The sequence below is a fragment of the Oratosquilla oratoria genome, chromosome 1 (genome assembly GCF_046742065.1).
Source record: "Oratosquilla oratoria isolate Oo_2021 chromosome 1, ASM4674206v1, whole genome shotgun sequence".
In the NCBI taxonomy this organism is placed as follows: domain Eukaryota; kingdom Metazoa; phylum Arthropoda; class Malacostraca; order Stomatopoda; family Squillidae; genus Oratosquilla; species Oratosquilla oratoria.
In genome coordinates this window covers 55,155,466-55,179,309 of record NC_134777.1, presented here as the reverse complement: position 1 = coordinate 55,179,309, position 23,844 = coordinate 55,155,466, and the positions used below count along the sequence as shown (strand labels likewise).

The window sequence follows — 23,844 nt, the reverse complement described above, 5'->3', positions numbered from 1 at the left end:
CACCAACAAGCCTGCTAACAACAGCCCTGAAGCCAGTCAAGACATCAGCCTTGCAGCCCAGTCCTCCATGTAAATAATCATCTTGTACAGTATGAAGAATCCTCACTTTAGGAGCAGATGAAGCCAGCTGAACAATGTAAGTGCAGTTAAAAAAAAAATTCCTAAGCTTTTCCTGCTTTTTCTTACTACCTATATTTATGTACTGGTATTTAAAAATAACTAATGGGTTTAACGGCAAAATTGTTTTAACGGCATTCCCAAAGTCCTGAGGGTGCCGTTAAATCAGGACTCAACCTGCAATAAGTTGCTCATTCAAAGAAGTAAAAATACCAGAAGATTGGAAAAATGCTGATATCGTACCAATTTGTACATACATACATATACATATACCAAGGCTTTTCCCCCCTTACACGGGGGGTAGCCAAAAAGCAAAAGGCATAGAAACCACTCCCACCCATTCTATTCCCTATATATTCCACTACCCTCCACTCTCCTCCCTCCCTCTTACCAATTTATAAAGGAGGAAATAAGGAAGACCCAATAAATGCTTTGCCTTTGTAATCCTTTGTATAAATTACAGACCAGTTTCCCTCACAAGCACAGTAGCTAAAATATGTGAAAAAGTTATAAAAAGTAGATGAAGAAGACATCTGGAGGAGAACAAGATCCTAAATCCAAGAGAATTCAGATTTAGACAGGGAAGATCATGTACCACAAATTTGATCTTTTTAACTCAAGACTACTAGATATAATCCTGGTTAAAGAAAATAGAGAAAAGAGGGAGATAAGCCAGTTGTTATTTGCTGATGACAGTGCACTTGTAGCAGGATCAGAGGAGGGATTGAGGAAGTTAGTGACAGAGTTTGGGAAGGTGTGCAATAGAAGGAAGTTGAGAAAGTGGCAGCAGACTGGAAGTGAGTATCAAGAGAGACTGGAGGAAGTGGATAGTTTTTGATATTTGGGTGCAAATGTGGCAGGAAAGGGAGGAGTGGGGGTGGAAGTAGAATGTAGATTGAGAGAAGCGAGTAAATGCCTTGGGGGATTAAAGAGTGTAATGAGAAATAGACATTTGAGAATAGATGAAAAGGAGATTGTATGAAGGAGTGATTATTCTGACAGCACTGTACATGGCAGAAACATGGAACATAAGGAAGAGAGGAGGAGTCTGAATGTGTTTGAGATGAAATGTCTGAGAAGTATGATAGGGGTTACTATGCAGGATAGAGTGAGAAATGAGGAGGTGAGGAGGAGAATGAAGGTGGAAAGGGAGTTGGGAGATAGGGTTAATGAAAGAGTACTGGGATGGTTTGGATACATTTCGCCCCATACATTAAGGGAGAGCGACTGGAGGAAGTGGATAGTTTTAAATACTTGGGTACAAATATGGCAGGAAAAGGTGAAGTGAAGGTGGAGGTAGAATGTACATTGAGAGAAGCGAGTAAATGTCTTGGTGGATTAAATAGTATAATGAGGAATAGACATTTGGGAATGGATGCTAAGAGGAGACTGTATGAAGGAGTGATTGTGCCAACATCACTGTATGGGGCAGAAACATGGAACATAAGAGAAGAAGAGAGGAGTTTGAATGTGTTTGAGATGAGGTGTCTGAGAAGTATGATGGGGGTTACTGGGCTAGATAGAGTGAGAAATGAGGAAGTGAGGAGGAGAACAGGGGTGGAAAAGGAGCTGGGCGATAGGGTTGATGAAAGAATATTAGGATGGTTTGGACACATGGAAAGAATGAGTGAAGAAAGACTAGTAAAAGAGGTATGGAAGGCAGATGTGGAGGGAGTGAATATGAGGGGACGTCCTAGGATGAGATGGATGGATGGGGTGAAAGGGGCTTTGGGGAAGAGGGGAATGTCTGTTGAGGAAGGACTGGAGAGGACAGAAGACAGGGGTGAATGGAGAATGGTTGTATATGGATGATGTTGTGATTGCATGAGGTGAAATGGGCAGGGGGATGGGGGGGTGAGGTAGTATGTGTGAGCAAAATTTCACGCAGCCCGAAGGGATTTCTCCCTGTCTTCTTTTATGCAATGGGGGGACTGAGAGGGGGGGGTCGCTGATTTAATGAAGCGGCCTTGCTGTGGATGTGCTGTCTTGCAACACTGCTTCTGACCCAGGGCAGTGGACAAGGTGCAGGGATGACCCGTCATCCAGGGGGTGCTCAGATAAGAGGGAGGGTGGAGGGGTGTGGAGTGTATTCAGGGATGGAATGGGTGGAAATGATTTTATGCCTTTCCCTTTTTGGCTACCTCCCTTGTAAGGGGGAAAAAGCCTTGGTATATGCATGTATGTACAATGGGATAGCTATGTCAAAGTCAATACACCCTCCCAAAAACCCATACATTGTCCCTCCAATATTAGTTCCTTATGGATGAAAGACCCCTGTCCTCTGTCACACTGCTTGGGGCACAGACAGCAAGACACAGCACCTCCACAGCAGGACTGGACTAGAGATGGCTCTTCCCCATCACTTCACTACATGGCAACCCTGATGTCATTCATTTGACAAACAGAGATCAGACAAGAAGAAATACCTTCAAGCTGCCTCATTTCCTTATACATTTACAACCGCTCTCCACCCACTCCTATCCTTTACACTCTCTTCTTTGCTCAACAGATTTCCTTGCTCTTGCATTGAACACCCTGTTCACCCTATCTATCCATCCTATTCCTGATCTTCCCCACAAGTTCCTTCCCTCCACTTCTGCTTTCCATATTCTTCCTAGTCTTTCTTCACTCATTATTCCCATATGGTTAAACCATTTTAGCATTCATTGATCAACTTTATCTACCTGCTCTCTGCCTCACCTCCACACTTCTCATTTTATCCATCCTTGTAAGCCCAATCACACTTCTTAAATACATAATTTTAAACACAAAAGGGTATAGGAAGGGTAAAGGTTGGGTGTGTGCCTTGGCTGGACCACCTCCCCTTATAAGGGAGAAAGGGCCTTTTTTGTACATGTATGTATGTATAAAGTTTTCACCTCTGCCACTGTGTTCCCATGTACCATAAAAACAATCAAATAAGACTGAGTGAGGGAACCAGGATTATAATTTTCTTCTACAAAAAGGATTTCAGATGAAGACTCCAACCAGAACCCTAGTAACTGGGTCACTACAAGTTATCACTCCAATGATCAATCACCTATTCTCCTTGGAATGACTTGACATAATGTGCAGCAGGGTGGCAGCTAAGCCTCTTGCAGCAGAATCCACCTGACGATCTCTTAATGAGACTGAACGAAGAAGCTGTCGAACAAGTAGTCCTCCCAAAATGGTCTTCACCTCCTGCTCATCCTTTACTTCTCGCAATAACATCTGTGGGGACAAAAGGACAGTATAAGTACCATGCACATATATTAGGGATTGAAGGACAACATAAATAGTATATATATATGAATTTACCTAACTACCATTTACAGGATAAGAACTATGATTGTCGAGTCCTGCCTCTGAGTTTCCATCATTCAAACTTTGCTATAAATTCACTTATGCAGTCCGACTGTACTTCTTTGATGTTGTTTAATGAATCAGTGTATACCAGTAAGCATTGAAAACTGTCTTTTTTAATATCCTTCAATTTGCCTTTATCCATTTCTTTCCATGTTTTCTAGTTTTTCTTTGAATGTATAAAGAGTACATAAGTGAAAAAAGAAAAAGAAAAATTAATTAAATGCCATGTTGTAAACAAAAAATTTCTGTTTTTTAACCTCTTCACTATGAGTCAAATTATCATGGGTAGTATCAGCTACCTTTTGTACAATGATGCATCACAATACTCTTGTTATAAAATGCAAAGTTAATCTGTATTACTCATTCTTTTTCACTCTGAATATTAATAACCACAGAAAATATTATCAATCCAGTTCACAGAATATGGGGATAACTCAGCTACAACTACAATATAATCATAACCAAGATGCCAACAACAGCATTCTCATATAACCACTTGTGGCACATGATGCCTACGTAGGCGCCATTGCATGGAAGGGGTTAAACACACATACTATGTTACTATACAAAGAATTTCACATGACCAGTATATAGATATATATGTGGAAAAGAAGCCATGCAGTGATTATATCTCAGTTACATAGTGGGCATGTTTGCACTGCAACACTGAACCCAGATTGAGTGGTTATTTTCATCCACTGGTTGGTCTCACTGCCCAAGTGGCAGTCATATTCTATGTTTCAACTCATCCACAATGAAGTGGTAGCTACAAATAACAACTGGCTCACCTCCCATTTCCCTCCAGTCTCACTCTCCAGCTCTTATCTCTTAATTGAGCCTTACCTGAGAGAAATTGAAGATAAGATGAAGCCTGGCATGGGTTGGAGATTCAAGATGGTTCATAATAGCTCTGACCCAAAAATCCTTCATACAATTTTTATCACTTTTTCTCTTCTGAGTCAAACTTGCAACCACTTGCTGAAGAACAGGGTGAACTTGTGGGAGATCATTCATAGTTTTCTGCAAGGAAAATTTTCACAATATAATTAATGAATTGGATGGAATATGATTGCAAATGTCTCCTAAACTGGTGACAGGTCCCATCCATCTACTACTTTTAGCTAGTGATATAAAAACGGTCCCACCCTATTAGACCTGAGACACCATTCCAATATTTCTTTCCAGAGAAATTTATGGGAGGGTCTGAGGACAACTGCCAGCTGCTGTGGAGCTGTGGGTTTCCAGTCATTAAAACTTGAGGCATTAATTGATTGAGTCACCTTTTCATTGCATATGGGTTTCCCAGGGCTAAGTAAAATTAAAATTACCTGGTGACAGCTAGAATACATGACTACATTTGCAAAGAGAAGTTTATTTATAAACCAAAAAGACTTCCCACCTCCTCACAAGGGAAGTGGCCAATCAAGGTCTGCACCAACCCTTCATCCATTTGATTTTCCTTTTATTTTCACACCTTGTGGATGAAGGGTCATCCCTAGTTCCTGTCCAGTGTCTGGGTCAGAAACAATGCAACAAAACACAACATCTCCATGGGACAGCTTCAATACATGGTGACCCTTCCCCTTTGTCCAATCATAGAAGAAGAAAAGAATATCTATATATGTATATGTGTGTGTATGTGTATATATATATATATATATATATATATATATATATATATACAGTATATATATATGTATATACATATATGTATATATATATATATATATATATATATATATACTGCTTAAATGAGAAAGTAAAGGAGGAGTACAAGAAGAAGCTGAGAGAGGAGTAGAAGGGAGTGAAGGAGGAATAGGGATGGTTCAAGGAGGGAGTCGCAAGGTGTGCAAAGATGGTGTATGGAACAAGGAGGACAGGAAGAAATATAGGGAAGGGTAGTGAGTGGTGGGATGAGGAAGCAAAAAAGGTTGTAGAAGAGAAGAAGCAGGCATTCATTGATTGGTTACAAAATATGATGAGAGAATCATATGAGAGATACAAAGAAAAGAGAAATAAAACATAAGATAAAGGAGGCAAAGAGGAGAGCAGCTGTGAAATGGGGTAAGAGTATGGCAGAAATTTTTTAAAGCAATAAAAAGATGTATTGGAAAGAAATTATGAGAGGAACAGGAGGTGAATCAAGTAGAAAGGAAAAGGTAAAAGGTGCAGATGGAGAGATGACAATGGAAGCAAAGGCAGTAAGAGGAGGATGGGCAGTTTTCAGGAGTTGCTAAATGTGAAGAAGGATAGAGTGGGAAAGGTAGTTGCAGTGGGAAGTGCTAAAAAAATGATAGTGATGTGTGAGGAACATGGAGGAGAAATAAGGAAAGATGAGGTGAAGGCAGTTGTCAGAATGATGAGAGCAGGTAAGGCAGCTCAGGTGGATGGATGTCAAGCGGAATGTCTAAAAAAAAAAGGGAGGTACAGTGATGGTGGACTCGCTGGTGAGGTTATTTAATGATTGTTTATGAGAGGGTAGAGGACTAGAGGAGTGCCTGTATAGTTCCACTTTACAAGGGAAAAGGGGACAAGTGTCATTGTATTAGTTTCAGAGGGATCAGCTTGTTAAGTGTAGTTGGAAAGGCTTATGGAAGAGTCTTGATTGAAAGGATTAGGAGAGGAACAGAGGGAGTAATTGGAGAGGAACAGTATGGGTTTAGGACAGGTTAGGGTTGTGTGGATCAGATTTTTGTGGTATGATAGATATGTGAGAAATCTTTAGAAAAAAGTAAGGATGTTTTTTGGGCTTTTATAAATTTGGAAAAGGCTTAGACAGGGTAGACAGGAAGGTACTGTAGGAGGTATTGCAGATGTAAGGGATAGGAGGAAATCTTTTAAGAGCAGTAAAGAGTTTTTACGCGAGTAGTAGAGCTTGTGTTAGAATCAGAAATGGAGTGTGTGGTTTGAGGAAAAGGTAGGACTTCACCAGAGATGTGTTATGTCGCATTGGCTGTTCAATTTATACATGGATAGGGCGGTGCGAGAGGTATATATATATATATATATATATATATATACTTTCCTGAAGAGGGCTATAGCTATTAGCCGAAATATAGAAGTTACACTTTCTTCCAAATTTTCCTTTTATTCTAACTGTGGGTTCTTCATGATTATATATATTATATACACATACACACAAAAAAATATAATTAATAAATACATAAATAAAATCTGAAACACCTGAAGAACCATTTTTACATATGTTCATGTTTGAAATATCTGGAAGACTTAAACTGCTACACCGTACTACTTACCATAATAACATGACCAATTGCAGAGTAGTTTTCTGGGTCAATGCTGGACTTCATCCATGGGGGCAGCTTCAGAGAAGTCCGCCCATGAAGTACTAGTCGAATCCACAACAAAGAAGGTGTCAACTCCTCCAAGGGAGTACTAAATGATTCCTTCAGATTAGACCACACCTCCATGTGAACGGAATCCAAATCACTCTGTTGAAGACATGAAAGCCATGAAAAACTTATATAATCTTACCTACACTGGCACCATCCCTTTCATTGGAATGATATGATGTACTATCTTTGGTGCCCTATCTCCCCGTAGTGATGTATTGGCTACATGATATTGTGGAGTATAGCTTGCTCAGTTACATGCAGCCAATGCATTAGGGACTATATGGGTACCCTATGGACCAGAGCCATACATCTTTTTTTCTATGTTAAAGAAAATCTCTACTCCTAGAGAAATTATGCTACTTTTTTATACTGTGACTGTCCCAGGTCTGCAGACAACAGCCAGTGATTCAAGATGTGTTGTGATAAGCTCTGTCCGGTGGAGCCAGGTCCGCAGAATAAGAGTACAAGTCTTTCCATATTCTACACAAAAAATAAGTAGAGACTTCATATCTAATGTGAAATGGATGAAACTGTGCCTGCACCTAATACTGGCACTGAAGTGGATGTCCATCTACACAAAAAATAAGTAGAGACTTCATATCTAATGTGAAATGGATGAAACTGTGCCTGCACCTAATACTGGCACTGAAGTGGATGTCCAATCATTCCCTGATCAAGAAATTGACTTTGTTTTATTTGAATCTAACTTTGAATTACATCATATAGTCAAGATGGATTTAAAGTTGTGTCCAAATCCAGGTAATGTCACAGTTTCCTATGGGCCAAAGAAGCTGATCATTAAGATGGTTCTAGCCCTACCTTGATCTCCAAAGCATGAGAGAAAAGACGTAGCATTAGCTTATTTCAATCATCTGAGAATTTGGGTGTGGATAGTGAGAATTTAACCTCAAATTTACCTCTAGTTATCATTCATGCCATTAATGGTAGTTCCTTTTCTAACCCTATTAGGACTTAACAATTGTTTTATGATAGTAAGCTTGCCGAAAGACTTGTTGGCAAAGTTTAAGTGAAAGGTAGAGGCCCTTGTTTACATTTTTTAGTTAAATCCCTTGAAGGCTTAGATGTTGCCAGTTTTATCAATTTGGGTGGCAGTGATGTTAGGCCTTTGGTTTCTGGTGGTGGAGACATCAATAAAATTAATTAGGATGTAGGCCATCCTATTTCATATTTGTTATAAGAGGACAAAATTATTGAGGATTTAAAAAAGGTAAATAGCGACACACTAAGTCACTCTGGAATTCTAGGAAATGGAATTGCTTATATGGCAGCAAAGGATTTTACTTCACTGAAGGAGATTTCATTGCTGGACTCTGAACTTTCAGAAGACATGCTTGGTAAAGAGCTAGCTCAGACACCTAGTTTAATCACATTAATATTGTTAAAATTAATTACTTTATTGGGAGGGAGTCACAAGGTGTGCAAAGACGGTGAGTGGAACAAGGAGGACAGGAGGAAATAGAAAGAAGGGTGGTGAGTGGTGGGATGAGGAATCAAAGAAGGTTGTAGAACAGAAGATGTGAGCTTTCAGAGATTGGTTACAAAAAAGACTTGAGAATCATATGAAAGTGTAACGTAATATTAGATATTACGTCATATGTGTAATTATGTTATAGAATTGTGTTCCTTTGTATTACATAACTAACTATGTTCATATTTCTTGTCTATGTATGTATTGTAACAATGTTAAGCAGTAACGCCCGTCCACTATATGTAATCTTGTCTACGTGCGGGAAGAGGTGCGCACTCTTGTAGAACAAACAGACAAGCGAAATCCTGAATAGTTCGGAGCGCACAGATTTGACAGTTACTAAATAAATAGATTGTTCAAGCGAGTCGAGGGTCCTAAAACTACCCATGTTGACGTGTTAACTTACCCTCCTCCTCACCCGCACCCTTAACCGGAAGTATCCGGCTTCCGGTCCAATGGTATATAAGCGGTGGTAACCGCTGACTCGTCGTCATATTCCCACATATTGATCTCTTGATAAAAACTAGAAGGTTTAGATTCATGAGACGATTGGTGTGAAGTGATCACCCTTTTTGCCTACATTACGTGTCTGATATACATTGCATTACTTTACTTATATTTGTACTTATTACTTATTCTGATGCATGTTCCTGATCTCTTTGTACTTAGATAGTACCATATTGCATACTTATCTTGTGTTTCTTATTTGAACGATAATTTCCATAATCGTGTAACGGTCCCATTGACCCTACTGCCCATTCTCTTTTGTGTTGATTGCCTGTAAATATTTTCCATTAATAATTTCGTTTACTAGTTTTATCACTAGTTTAATATTCCTTTCCTGGAATCTTCTTTGTTACCTTTACTTCTAGTCTTACGAATTATCTAGGCCCTGACCAGATAGTTCAGTCCTACAGTGGCTTCTAGAAGTGCGCTGGTTCTTAAGCACTTAGACGTTATACGTAACGTCTCTTCACATACCAGCAGCCCGTAACAAAGTGGCGACCCTTGCCAAGGATATTGGATCAGGTATTTAACATTCTTATAGAGATGGATGATATAGTTCAAGAATTCGTTCAAAATCCCAAGGTAAGTTTCTTAAAGAAACAAACTAAAGACACTTTGATAGAAATAGGCAAGCACTTTGGAGTAGACATTGATACAAGTTTACGAAAGAAAAAAATACTTCAGGAACTCGTTGAAAATCTGATCGAAGATGAGATATTATCTCCAGAAGAGATTACAGCTATACAAATTCCTTCAAATAGGTTAGAAATGGAGGCACGACTAACCGAACTTAAGATTAAGGAGATTGAATTAAAGGTCAGGAGAGTAGATTTTGAGGAGGAAGCTAAATTGAAACAAATGCAAATTGAGGCAGAATTTAAAGCTAAAGAGGAGGAAACTAAACTGAAACAAATGCAAATTGAGGCAGAATTTAAAGCTAAAGAGGAGGAAACTAAACTGAAACAAATGCAAATTGAGGCAGAATTTAGAGCTAGAGAAGAGGAAGCTAAAGCGAAACAAGTAGCTAAAGAGGAGGAAACTAAACTGAAACAAATGCAAATTGAGGCAGAATTTAGAGCTAGAGAAGAGGAAGCTAAAGCGAAACGAGTAGCTAAAGAGGAGGAAACTAAACTAAAACAAATGCAAATTGAGGCAGAATTTAGAGCTAGAGAAGAGGAAGCTAAAGTGAAACAAATAGAAAGAGAGAACGAAACTAAAGTCAAATTGGCAGAGTTAGAATTAAAGAAGGCAGAAGTAGAAGCTAGGATTGTTGATAGACGACCCGTAGTTCAGGAAGGTCGTATAGATATTTCCAAGTATGTAAAACTTTTACCCATATTTTCAGAAGGAGAGCCAGAAATTTTCTTTCTTCAGTGGGAAAAATTGGCGCAACAGTTACAAATCCCTAAAGAAAATTGGCCATTAATCATTCAAACACAATTTAAGGGTAAGGCTCAGCAAATTTATACTTCTCTTTCAGAAGCAGAAAGCGAGTATGATAATATGAAAGCTTGTATTTTAAAAGCTTATGAACTAATACCAGAGGCCTATAGACAGAAATTCCGTAATTATAGGAAGACACCTCAGTTAACATACGTAGAATATGCGGCTCAACAAGAGAGGTTATTCAATAGGTGGTGTTTGGCTAGTGAAACGGACACCTTAGATAGACTTAAACAGTTGATTTTATTGGAGCAGTTTAAGAATACCTTAGAGACAGATCTTAGGATTTTTATAGATGATCATGTTCCCGAAACTTTAACTAAAGCTGCTGTATTGGCTGATGAATTCACACTAAATCATAAACCTAAGTCAAGACAAATGGAATCCCAAAAGTCAAAGTCATATATTCCAGATTCAACAAAATACTCTGATCCTTGGTCCCCAAAGAAACACTTTGAAAATCAGTCTAGCCCATCACATTTCAGTTACAGGTCTGATTTCAATCAATATCCTCCAAACCAACCTTGGCAAAGAATGGAAAGGTTTAAGACTAATCCCCCTGTAACTTGTTCATATTGTAAACAGGTTGGCCATCACATTTCTAATTGCAGAAAGAGACTGACACCCTCATTCTCCAATAAGACACCAACTCTTGTAAGTAATATAAAATCAGATGATTCAAAATCCTCTATTCAGGATAAACTACCAAAGAAGCCGGTATTGTCAAGTAATGTAGAACCCCCCTCATCAGATCATGATCCTTGTTTCAAACCATTTGTATCTTCAGGAACTATATCTCATAGTAGTAGTTCACAACAATATCCTATTTCCATACTCCGAGACACAGGAGCAAAGCAAAGTCTGATTTTAAATTCTGTCTTGCTGAATCTGGGTGAGTCATATACAGGTTATGATGTATTGATAGAAGGAGTTGGAGGAATTGTAAAATGTCCATTACATAATGTTTTCTTGCGGTCTGATTTAACAACCGGAATGGTTAAAGTAGCAGTAGTAGACTCTCTTCCCATAGTAGGAATATCCTTATTGTTGGCCAATGACATCGCTGGAAGCAAAGTCATTTCTCCCTTAATAACAAATAACCCTAAGACCTCAGTAGAACCTTCAGATAACTTACAGTTGTTTCCCGCTTGTGCTGTGACCAGATCTCAGTACAAGAAATCTGAAGAGGAGACCTATAATTTAGAATCCCTATTATCCCAAACTGACCCATCTTCTTCTTCACCAGTTTCTCTATCTAGAGCAGAATTAATCAAAGAACAGAAGTCAGATCATTCTCTTAAAAATTTGTACGAGATTGTTTCATCTCCAGGAGAAGTTGAAAATATGTCACGAGGTTTCTATATAGAAAACGGAGTCCTAATGCGAAAATGGAGAGCATCCACCGCAACCGCTGACCAGCCATGGCAAGTAAGGAATCAAATAGTCCTCCCTCTTGGTTTCAGGAATAATGTTCTAAGATTGGCTCATGATACTCCCTTAGCAGGTCACTTAGGGGTAAGAAAGACCTTGTTCAACATAACCCAACATTTCCATTGGCCCACGGTTGTCAAAGATGTTGCCCAATATTGTAAAACATGTCATACATGTCAACTTGTAGGTAAGCCCAACCAGAAAATTGTAGAAGCTCCACTCCATCCCATTCCTGTAATGGAAGAGCCATTTAAAAAAGTTCTTATTGATTGTGTAGGACCTTTACCTCCTTCAAGTAAAGGAAATCAGTACATTCTCACAATCATGTGTATGAGCACTCGTTTTCCAGAAGCCATTCCTTTGAAAAATATTAAAGCTCAAAATATAATCAGAGAAATGTTGAAATATTTCACTATGGTAGGATTTCCTAAGAACATTCAAAGTGATCAAGGAAGTAATTTTCTTTCCAACAAGTTTAGAGAAACTCTTGTAACACTAGGTATAAATCATGTAACTTCCTCCGCCTATCATCCTCAATCACAAGGTGCTCTAGAGCGCTTTCACCAAACGCTCAAGACAATGTTAAGAATCTTCTGTGCTGAAAACACTCGAAATTGGGAAGACGGACTCCCCTTTTTGTTGTTCGCCACCCGAACAACAATTCAAGAAAGCCTTGGATTCAGCCCGTCAGAATTAGTCTTCGGTCATGAAGTCCGTGGTCCCCTAAAGATACTTCATGAACAATGGATGAAAGAAGAACCACCTGTTCCTTCTTTGAAATACGTGTCCCAGGTCACCGAGAAGTTGTTAGAAGCTTGGAAGTTGGCAAGAGAGAACTTGACGAATGCTCAACGAGTAATGAAAGGTCGGTATGATAAAAATTCTAAACTTAGAACTTTCTCTCCAGGAGATCAAGTGTTACTTTATCTTCCCATACCAGGAGATCCATTGCAGGCTAAATACAAAGGACCCTATGAAGTCTTGTCCAGAGCCAGTGATCTCAACTACATAATCAAAACTCCAGACAGAAGAAAGAGTTCCCGTCTCTGTCACATAAATACCTTAAAACCTTATCATTCCCGAGATCCAATTCCAGCTTGCAGCTCTACCACAATAGAATCCGAAGAGCCTCCTGATAACCTGCCTAATCCTCCTGAGATTCCCTTGGAAAACTCTCAGATACTACAAAATCTTCAGATAAAAGTAGGACACTTATCTGAGAAACAAGGTAAAGACATTCTTTTCCTCTTAAGAAGTTTTCCAAAATTATTTCTAGATTCCCCAAGATTCACTTCTTTGATAGAACACGAAATAATTCTAGACTCGCCAAGGGCTATCAAACAAGCCCCTTATAGAGTCAATCCAAAAAAGAAGGAGTTCATAAAAGCAGAAATAAACACTCTGCTTCAACAGGGAATAATTGAACCCTCCAGTAGTCCTTGGGCATCTCCTTGCATTCTTGTCCCTAAATCTGACAATTCTTATCGCCTGTGCATTGACTACAGGAAAATCAATGCCCATACTAAGGCCGATGCTTTTCCTATCCCTAGGATAGATGATATCATAGACAGTCTAGGAACTGCAAAGTATGTATCCAAGTTGGATATGTTAAGGGGATACTATCAAATCCCTGTACACCCTCGCTCAAGAGAAGTTACCGCTTTCATTACGGAAGAGGGATTGTTCCAATTCAGAGCAATGCCATTTGGGCTTAAAAATGCCCCTGCCACTTACCAAAGAATGATAAGTAATCTTGTTGCAGGATTGCCAGGAGTAAAAACTTATCTAGATGATGTGATAATATTTAGTCAGTCTTGGACAGAACACATTGAACACCTAAATAATTTCTTTTATAGAGCAGACCAAGCAAACCTTACCATCAATTTGTCCAAATGTGATTTCGGACATACACAGGTCCCCTATTTGGGATTTAAAGTTGGAAATTCCCAAGTGTTTCCAATAGACGCCAAGATAAAAGCCATCAATGATGTACCAACACCCACTAATCGTAGAGAGGTACGTCGATTCCTTGGAATGAGTGGCTATTATCGCCGTTTTTGTCCAAATTTTTCAGATGTAGCAGAACCATTGACTGACCTGTTGAGAAAAGACCACGACTTCGTGTGGACACCTACCTGTGAGACGGCCTTCAAAAACCTGAAGTCCCTTCTCACTAACGCACCAGTTCTAAGGGCACCCGATTTCCAACGACCCTTTCTTCTGCAAGTCGACGCCAGCGACACCGGTATCGGTGCCGCCCTCTTGCAAGAACACAATGAAGTTCTTCACGCTATCGCCTACTACAGCAAGAAGCTGTCCCCTGCGCAGAAGAACTACTCAACAATTGAGAAGGAGACTCTCGCTTTGGTCCAGGCCCTTATCCACTTCGAAGTCTACCTGGGTTCCTCAACTACCATTCAAGTATATTCGGATCACAACCCCTTAAAGTTCCTACAGACTATGAAAAACAAGAATCCGAGACTTACACGTTGGAGTTTATTTCTCCAACCCTTTAATCTCACAATTCATCATATAAAAGGCGTCTTTAATGTTTTAGCCGACGTCCTTTCTAGAACATAGCTTTTCAACAGAAAGTGAAAAGCTTTCCCAAACGGTGGAGGTGTAACGTAATATTAGATATTACGTCATATGTGTAATTATGTTATAGAATTGTGTTCCTTTGTATTACATAACTAACTATGTTCATATTTCTTGTCTATGTATGTATTGTAACAATGTTAAGCAGTAACGCCCGTCCACTATATGTAATCTTGTCTACGTGCGGGAAGAGGTGCGCACTCTTGTAGAACAAACAGACAAGCGAAATCCTGAATAGTTCGGAGCGCTCAGATTTGACAGTTACTAAATAAATAGATTGTTCAAGCGAGTCGAGGGTCCTAAAACTACCCATGTTGACGTGTTAACTTACCCTCCTCCTCACCCGCACCCTTAACCGGAAGTATCCGGCTTCCGGTCCAATGGTATATAAGCGGTGGTAACCGCTGACTCGTCGTCATATTCCCACATATTGATCTCTTGATAAAAACTAGAAGGTTTAGATTCATGAGACGATTGGTGTGAAGTGATCACCCTTTTTGCCTACATTACGTGTCTGATATACATTGCATTACTTTACTTATATTTGTACTTATTACTTATTCTGATGCATGTTCCTGATCTCTTTGTACTTAGATAGTACCATATTGCATACTTATCTTGTGTTTCTTATTTGAACGATAATTTCCATAATCGTGTAACGGTCCCATTGACCCTACTGCCCATTCTCTTTTGTGTTGATTGCCTGTAAATATTTTCCATTAATAATTTCGTTTACTAGTTTTATCACTAGTTTAATATTCCTTTCCTGGAATCTTCTTTGTTACCTTTACTTCTAGTCTTACGAATTATCTAGGCCCTGACCAGATAGTTCAGTCCTACAGTGGCTTCTAGAAGTGCGCTGGTTCTTAAGCACTTAGACGTTATACGTAACGTCTCTTCACATACCAGCAGCCCGTAACAAAAGGTACAAAGAAAAGAGAAGAGATGTAAAGCATAAGATAAAGGAGGCAAAGAGGAGAGCAGATGTGACATGGGGTAAGAGTATGACAGAAAATTTTGAAAGTAATGAAAAGATGCTTTGGAAAGAAAATAAGAGAGGAAGAGGAGGCGAAGCAAGTAGAGACAAAAAGGTAAAAGGTGTAGATGGAAAGATGATAATGGAAGGGAAGGCAGTAAGAGGAAGATGGACAGAGTATTTTAGTGAGTTGCTAAACGTGATTAAGATAAGAGAGGAAGAGAAGGAGTTTGAATGTGTTCGAGATGAAATGCCTGAGAAGTATGATAGGGGTTACTAGGTTAGATAGAGTGAGAAATAAGGTGAGGAGAACAGGGGTGGACAGGGAGTTGGGAGATAAGGTTGATGAAATAGTATTGGGATGGTTTGGACACATGGAAAGAATGAGTGAGGAAAGATTAGTAAAAGAGGTGTGGAAGGCTGAGGTGGAAGGAGTGAACATGAGAGGGTGACCAAGGATGAGACGAATGGATGGGGTAAAAAGGGCATTGGGAAAGAGGGGAATATCAGTTGTGGAAGGATGGGAGAGGATAGAATATAGGGGTGAATGAAGGATGGTTGTGTATGGATGATGTTGTGATGCATGAGGGGGAGTTGGTGGGGGATGGGGGGTGAGGGAGTACATATGGAAAATAAATTGACGCAGCCCAAAGGGATTTCTCCCCCATCTTCTCCTTTTCTGCATGAGGGGAAGGAGAAGGGGGGTCACCGATTTAATGAAGCAGCCTTGCTATGGATGTGCTGTGTCTTGTGACACTGCTTCTGATCCAAGGCAGTGGACAAGATACAGGGATGACCCATCATCCAGGAGGTGCCAAGATAAGAGGGAGGAAAGAGGGTAGAGGGGAGTGGAGTAGGTATGGGATGGAATGGGTGGGAGTGGTTTCTATGCCTTTGTCTTTTGGCTACCTCCCATGTAATTGGGAAAAAAGCCTTTGGCATATGTATTTTACCTAGTTGTATTATACAGGAAAAGCTATGCTCATGGTGACCTGTCTTTGTATCTTTCAGCATCAAGTTTGTTCTTAAATTCTTTAATAGTGTTTGCACACACTGTTGCCTTATCTAATTTATTCCAGGTATCCACCACTCTGTGTGGGAAGCTATTCTTTTTCAGATCTCTTCTATAGTTATCCTTTTTGAGTTTCTTTTCATGTCCTCTTGTTTTTCTGTTGTCCCACTTTAATAAATCATCTCTATCTAGGATTACTTTTCCTTTCATGATTCCATAAATAGTCAGTAGATCTCCTCTTTCTCTTTTTTTGTTCCAGAGTTGGTAGTTCCAATTTGGACAATTTTTGCTCATATGTCAATTTGGTGAGTGTTGGTGCCATCTTTGTCACTGCTATTTGTATTCTTTCTAATTTCTTTATATTCTTTTTAGTACTGGGTGTCCATAGTATTGCAGCATACTCCAATTTTGGTCTTATCAGTTTAACTAACATTTTCTTAATCATTTCCTCATCCTATTTAAATCACTGCTGTTTTCTTTAATTTTTAGAGTAATCAACAAAGAGAGAAGAAAAAAAAAAAAAACTCCATTTGGTCACTCAATGTGCACAATTCCCTTACCGTTTTCATAAACACAACTAGCACCATTTCAAATTTCTCTATCAACGAAGTACTTCTTAGTGCTTCGGAGCTCTTTTCCGACATCTTACTCCGACCGCTGCGTGTATGTATGTATGCTAAATGTGAAGGAGGATAGGGAAAGGTAGTTGCAGTGGGAAGCGCTAAGAAAATGACCGTGATGAGTGATGAAAATGGAGGAGAAATAAGGAAAAATGAAGTGCAGACAGTTATTAAGATGAGAGCAGGTAAGACACCTGGGTTGGATGGATGACTTGTAGAATGCCTGAAAAAAGGAGGTACAGTGATGGTGGGCTGGCTGGTGAGGTTATTTAATGTTTGTTTAAGAGAGGGTAGAGTGCTGGACGACTAGAGGAGTATCTGTATAGTTCCACTTTACAAGGAAAAAGGGGACAAGTGTAAATGTAGTAATTTCAGAGGGATCAGCTTGATAAATGTAGTTGGGAAGGCTTATGAGAGGGTCTTGATTGAGAGGATTAGGTGAGGAACAGGAGTAATTGGTGAGGAACAGTGTGGGTTTAAAACAGGTAGGGGTTGTGTACATCAGATTTTTGTGGTAAGATATGTGAGAAAGCTATAGGAAAAGGTAAGGATGTTCTTGGGCTTTTGTGGATCTGGAAAAGACTTATGACAGGGTAGACAGGAAGGCACTGTGGGAGGTATTGCAGATATACAGGATAGGAGGAAAGTTTTTAAGAGTAGTCAAGAGTTTTTACAAGAGTAGTAGATCTTGTGTTAGGATTAGAAATGGAGAGAGTGAGTGGTTTGAGGTAAAGGTGGAACTTCGTCAGGGATATTTATATCACCCTGGCTGTTCAATTTATACATGGATGGGGTGGTGCGAGAGGTAAATGCAAGGGCAGTGGGTCAGGGATTGGAGATGGTTAAAGAAAAAGGAGAAAAGTGGGAGATAAACCAGCTGTTGTTTGCAGACAACACTGCGCTTGTAGCAGGATCAGAGGAGGGATTGAGGAAGTTAGTGACAGAGTTTGGGAAGGTGTATGAAAGAAGGAAGTTGAAGATAAAGGTGGGTAAAAGTAAGGTGATGAGATGTCCAAGGGGAGAAAGTAGCAACAGACTGGAAGTATTAAGGGAGAGACAATGGAGGAAGTGGATAGTTTTAGATACTTGGGTGCGAATGTGGTGGGAAAGGGAGGAGTGGAGGTAGAATGTAGATTGAGAGAAGTGAGTAAATGCCTTGGGGAATAAAAAGTATAATGAGAAATAGAAATTTGGGAATGGATGCTAAAAGGAGATTGTATGAAGGAGTGATTGTGCCAACAGCACTGTACAGTGCAGAAACATGGACATAAGAGAGGAAGAGAGGAGTTTGAATGTGTTTGAGATGAGGTGCCTGAGAAGTATGATAGGGGTTACTAGGCTGGATAGAGTGAGAAATGAGGTGAGGAAGATAATGGGGATGAAAAGGGAGTTGGGAGATAAGTTGATGAAAGAATATTGGGATGGTTTGGACATATGGAAAGAATGAATGAAGAAAGATTAGTAAAAGAGGTGTGGAAGGCAAGAGGTAGGAGTGAACATGAGGGGCTGACCTAGGATGAGATGGATGGATGGGTAAAAGGGGCTTTGGGAAAGAGGGAAATGTCGGCTATGGAAGGACGGGAGAGGACAGAGAATAGGGGTGAATGAAAAATGGTTGTATATGGATGATACTTTAATGCATGAGGTAGAATGGGTAGGGGATGGGGGCGAGGGAGTATGTGCAAGAAATAAATTGATGCAGCCTGAAGGGATTTCTCCCCGTCTTCTCCTTTTCTGCATGAGGGGATGGAGAGAGGGGTTACCAATTTAATTAAGCAGCCTTGCTGCAGATGCACTGTGTCTTGTGACACTGTTTCTGATCCAGGATAGTGGGCGAGATGCAGGGATGACCCGTCATCCAGGAGGTGCCAAGAGAAGAGGGAGGGAATAGGGTGGAGAAGGGTGGAGTATGTTAGGGATAGAATGTGTGGGAGTGGTTTTTATGCCTTTGTTTTTTTGGCTACCTCCCTTATAGGGAGAAAAAAGCCTTTGGTATATATATGTATTGTTGATAACTGTTTTAATTGAACTTGGATTTCTACTGTCAGATGGGATACTATATTAGCTCTGCTTCAATGTGGTCATGTTGCCTTAAATTCAAATTTGTAAAAGATTAAGATAGTTTGTTTTGTTTTGTCCACATTGCCCTACAGTGGAGGAAACAGATGCATATTTTTTGTTAGTTTGTGCTTATCATAGCTTTCATTGGTTGCTTTTACATGGCGATCTGCATGTGTAACTGACTTTAATTTGAAAATGCTATTATCAGGTGGTGGTTTCAAACCTATTCAGCATCTTATTTTCTTCTCAGATGCCTGTTTTATTGACTCTACTGGCCACTTTTCATATCTTTCCCAAGTGTTTGCATCTATTGGAATTCTGTACTGTAGTGGTTGAACTTATTGTAACCTATAATATCTAGCTTTGTATTGGATACTTGTACCGATCTCAGTCCTTTCCTTTCCCTGGTTCTCATTTGCCTCGAGTTTCATTTTCCATCCTGGTCCTTGACCTCTCCCAAAATTCTCATAACTATCACCTATTGTACATGTTCTCTATTTGAGATCACTATGTACTGTCTTAGCTCCTGTGTATATATGAGACCCAGTCACTATATCTTGTCTAATTCTTCAAGCTTGGATTCATCAGAATTAACAGTGATATCTATATATGATCCACTGATACTAAATGCATTATTGAATACATCTACTCAACCTTTGTGATATCTATGAGATCCGCTAATACTAACTGCATCATCTGATATCTCTAAACTGTTGAGCAAGGAAGGGAGAAGGCAGAAGATTGGGGTGAGTGGAGAATGGCTGTGTATAGATGACACTGTGATACAAGGAAGGGAGGGTGCAGGGGATGGCTAAGGTGGAGAAAGGAGTGGTCATATGTGAACGATATTTTGACCCAGCCCGAAGGGATTCTTCACCGTTTTCTCTACTTTCTGGATGAAGGGATAGATTTGGGGGGTTCACCCATTAAGTGAAGCAGCCTGGCTTGGATGTGCTGTGTCTTGCTGCATTTCTTCTGATAAAGGGCAATGGGAGGGAGACAAGGATGACCCTTCATCCATGAGGAGCTAAGATGAGAGGGAGAAAAAGTTGGTGAAGGGGAGTGGAATGGGAGTAGGTAGGTACCTTATGATCTGGCTACCTTCCTTACAAGGGGGGAAAAAGTCCTTGCCATACAGATAATTATATTTGTATAAAACGAGAGAGAGAGAGAGAGAGAGAGAGAGAGAGAGAGAGAGAGAGAGAGAGAGAGAGAGAGAGAGAGAGAGAGAGAGAGAGAGAGAGAGAGAGAGAGAGAGAGAGAGAGAGAGAGAGAGAGAGAGAGAGAGAGAGAGAGAGAGAGAGAGAGAGAGAGAGAGAGAGAGAGAGAGAGAGAGAGAGAGAGAGAGAGGAGAGAGAGGAGAGAGGAGAGAGGAGAGAGGAGAGAGAGAGAGAGAGAGAGAGAGAGAGGAGAGAGAGAGGAGAGAGAGAGAGAGGAGAGAGAGAGAGAGAGAGAGAGAGAGAGAGAGAGAGAGAGAGAGAGAGAGAGAGAGAGAGAGAGAGAGAGAGAGAGAGAGAGAGAGAGAGAGAGAGAGAGAGAGAGAGAGAGAGAGAGAGAGAGAGAGAGAGAGAGAGAGAGAGAGAGAGAGAGAGAGAGAGAGAGAGAGAGAGAGAGAGAGACCTTACCATTGTCATCACATCAACTAGAAACTGCGAAGCAATGACTTCTGTGTAGTTTTTCAATTTTCTAAGTTCCAGTAATCTTGCAATGACTGCAGATCTTACTGTTTCATCATTCTTGATCTGACCTGAGCGAATGAGAGCACCATAAGTCAGCAATTCCCCAAGGGCACTGTCCCGATCCTGTAGAGATTAAAGTAAAAAAAAAAATTCACCTTCTTTAACTAATTAATGTAAACCTGTTTTTCATTCTAAATCATTAACATCCTAATAAAAAATAATACATTTAATACAAGACAACCCTTTATGCTTTGAACCAAATGATGCATTACTCTATTGTCTTGAAACTATCTTTATCACATCAAAAACATGCTTTTTTCTGGTTCTAATTCATGACCACTTTTACTTTCATACAACCAAACATCAATTCTAATTATACTCCCAACTTCTAAAGATTATATAAAGTTTTCTAAATCACCCAAAAATGCATATTTTTCAAATTGCAACCTATCAACTGCTAAATTTTATTATCCTATTACTACTAGTAACCATTACTTAAAACTCACCATCTTTTTAAGCCCATGTTTGAACTTCTTGGCAATGTTCATGACAAATGAAACTGATATGGGCTGTAACTGAAGCAATGCTTGTAGTGTAGTATAAAAGCCATGACGGGCATGTCCACGAGGTGATCCCAAGCCAGATACAAGACGGTTCACAATGTACACAATATCTGCTGGCAAATCACCACCCTGGGAAAAAAAAAAACTGCATTAGAATTTCCAAACCATCAAAATCCACCAAACAACATAAAACTGAAACTGATAACTCTAACAAATCCACAATGGCCATATATTCAGCTTCTGAGCATCTGTCTTCCATCTGGTTCAATCTCATGCTAGACATTATTTTGCCCAAAAAAATTTCTGAAATGAAACACTTAAGTAAACAATGCATTTGTATATGTATTCACTCATATAAGCAGTTATTTGGAATCCACTACTAAATAATGGCCTCTTCTAACCTCTTCCAGGAGTGAAATGATTATGCCAACTTCTCTCTCACAGCATCTGCACATGGTGGTTGACCCCCTGTTAAGTCATGCTAATCACCAACAACTACCATCAACTCCAATGATATTCACTGTTTTCAGTAGGGGTGTGCCAATTCCATTTTTTTTATGCCAATGACAATGCCGATTTCTATTCACTCTTAGTTGCCGATTCCTATTAACTCTTAGTTGCTGATGCCAATTCCTATTTACTCTTAGTTGCAGATACAGATTCCACTTTATCATCGTCGTAGTCCAATGATACCACGCTTCCTCCTATTTATGGTGTCTGAGATGGCTATGTAGTCCAATTCTGGTGTAGAGCTTTCTGGTGTATGATGCTTGCTCCTATCTATGGTGTCTAAGGTGGCTGTGTGGTCCAATTCTGGTGTAGAGCTTTCTGGGGCATGACGAGCACTGTATGGACAGGGGAGGATGAGGGGCAATGAGACGAAGTCTTCTAAGTTGATGCTTTTCCTTGTCTCTCTCCTTTTGCAAGGTCTCAAACCTCTCCGTTCCAGCCCGAATTGTGTTGCACCAGATTGAACTGTCACTGGAGACCACTTCCCAGGTCTCTGGCTCAATTTTGGTAGACCTGTGGGTAACCTTCAGCTGGTCTTTGTACCTTAGGACAGGATGGCCACGGGGGTGTCCTCCTGTGGCCAACTCACTAAAGAGGATTTGCCAGGGCAGTCTTGTTTCTGACATCCTAGCGACATGGCCGGATCAGCGAAATCAATGCCTCATTATGGTAGACTCCATGTTTTGGCTGTTGGCATGGGAAAGGATTTCATTGTTGGCGATGTGGTCCTTCCACTCAATGCACAATATAGATCGGAGCTTCTGTTGGTGGAAGCATTCCAGTTTCTTCAGCTCTCTGTGATAAAGTGTACATGTTTCACAGCTGTATAGCAGAGTGGCGACAACGGCGGCTTCATAACCATTAGTTTCATTCTTCGGGTAAGATCTTTGTTGTCGAAAACACGTCAACACAGCTTCCCAAAAGAGATATGGGCAGCTGCAACTCAATGTTCTACGTCCTTTTCTGAGTTACACTTGGAGGTAAGCAAGCTGCCAAGATAGAATTGGTCGACTTGCTCCAGTGATGTACCAGAAATTGTGATGTCAAAATCTGGCAGGGCTGTTCTTGGAGCCGACTGTGCAAGAACTTTGGTCTTCTATATGTTCATGCTCATCCCAAAACATTGATAAGCTGCAGTGAAGTTGTTGACTGGCTGAAGGCAGCATTGTCATTCGCATGCTGCAGTTCTGTGATGGTTTTGATGGTCGTTAATTGTTTGGAGTGGAATTTGGCCAGGTTGAACAGCCCACTATCAAGTCGTTACCTGATGTCAATGCCTGGGTTGTCAGATGGAATCTTGTACATCATTGTAGCAAAGTGTGTTGGAGCCAGGGCACAACCTTGTTTCAGCCCACACATGATCTCAAATTCTTCGGACAACTTTCCTTGATAGAGCACACGTCCAGAGATGTTTTCACGTAGGGCTCAGACCAGAGAGATGTAGTTGTCCGAACAACCAAAACATTTGAGAACCCTCCACATGGCAGCTCTTGGTGCATGGTCAAAGGCTTTCTCCAAGTCATAGAAAACTATGAAGAGGGGTTTTTGTTGTTCCCGACTTTTCTCCTGCAGCTGTCTTGTGCATAAGATCATGTCAGTGGTTCCATGGAATACACAAAAGCTGCATTGTGATTCTGGGAGAGTCCACTCTGCAATTTCCTGGAGACAGCTTAGCAGGATCCTTGCAAATATCTTCCCTACAATGGAGAGCAGTGAAATCACTCGATAATTGCTGCAGAGCTTTCGATCTCCTTTTTTAAAGAGGGTGATGACCACATCTTTGAGATCTTTTGGAACTTGCTGGACTATCCGTATCTTGAGGATGAGATCGTGCAACCTGGACTTAAGTGACATCCTTCCATACTGCAGGAGCTTGAAAGGGATATTATCTGGGCCTGGTGATTTCTAGGCCTTCATTTGATTCATAGCTTTCTCCAATTCCAGGAATGTTGGAGATTCATTTATCCAGAGCTGGAGTGGATGCTGCTGGAGATTTTTCAGGAAGTCATCTGCAGCTGTCAATGGCTGATTCAGCAGTTGGTACAAGTGATCTCTCCAACGCTCAAGGATGTCTGTCCGATTGGTCAAGATGGTTGATAAGCCTTCTTTATCCACCATTGGTTCTGAATTTCTT

At 40.3% G+C, this 23,844-nt stretch overlaps 1 protein-coding gene across 1 annotated transcript in view; it reads right to left on the bottom strand.

Moving 5' to 3' along the window:
- Mybbp1A (MYB binding protein 1a) overlaps nt 1-23,844 on the bottom strand; it is a 73,859-nt gene that overhangs the window by 41,107 nt on the left and 8,908 nt on the right. Inside the window, exons 2-6 of the mRNA XM_076184650.1 lie at nt 21,144-21,329; nt 20,584-20,760; nt 6,723-6,917; nt 4,309-4,485; nt 3,158-3,330 (exon numbers count right to left, since the gene is read on the bottom strand). Coding sequence (XP_076040765.1) covers nt 3,158-3,330; nt 4,309-4,485; nt 6,723-6,917; nt 20,584-20,760; nt 21,144-21,329 — 908 coding nt within the window. The remainder of the gene's footprint in view (nt 1-3,157; nt 3,331-4,308; nt 4,486-6,722; nt 6,918-20,583; nt 20,761-21,143; nt 21,330-23,844) is intronic.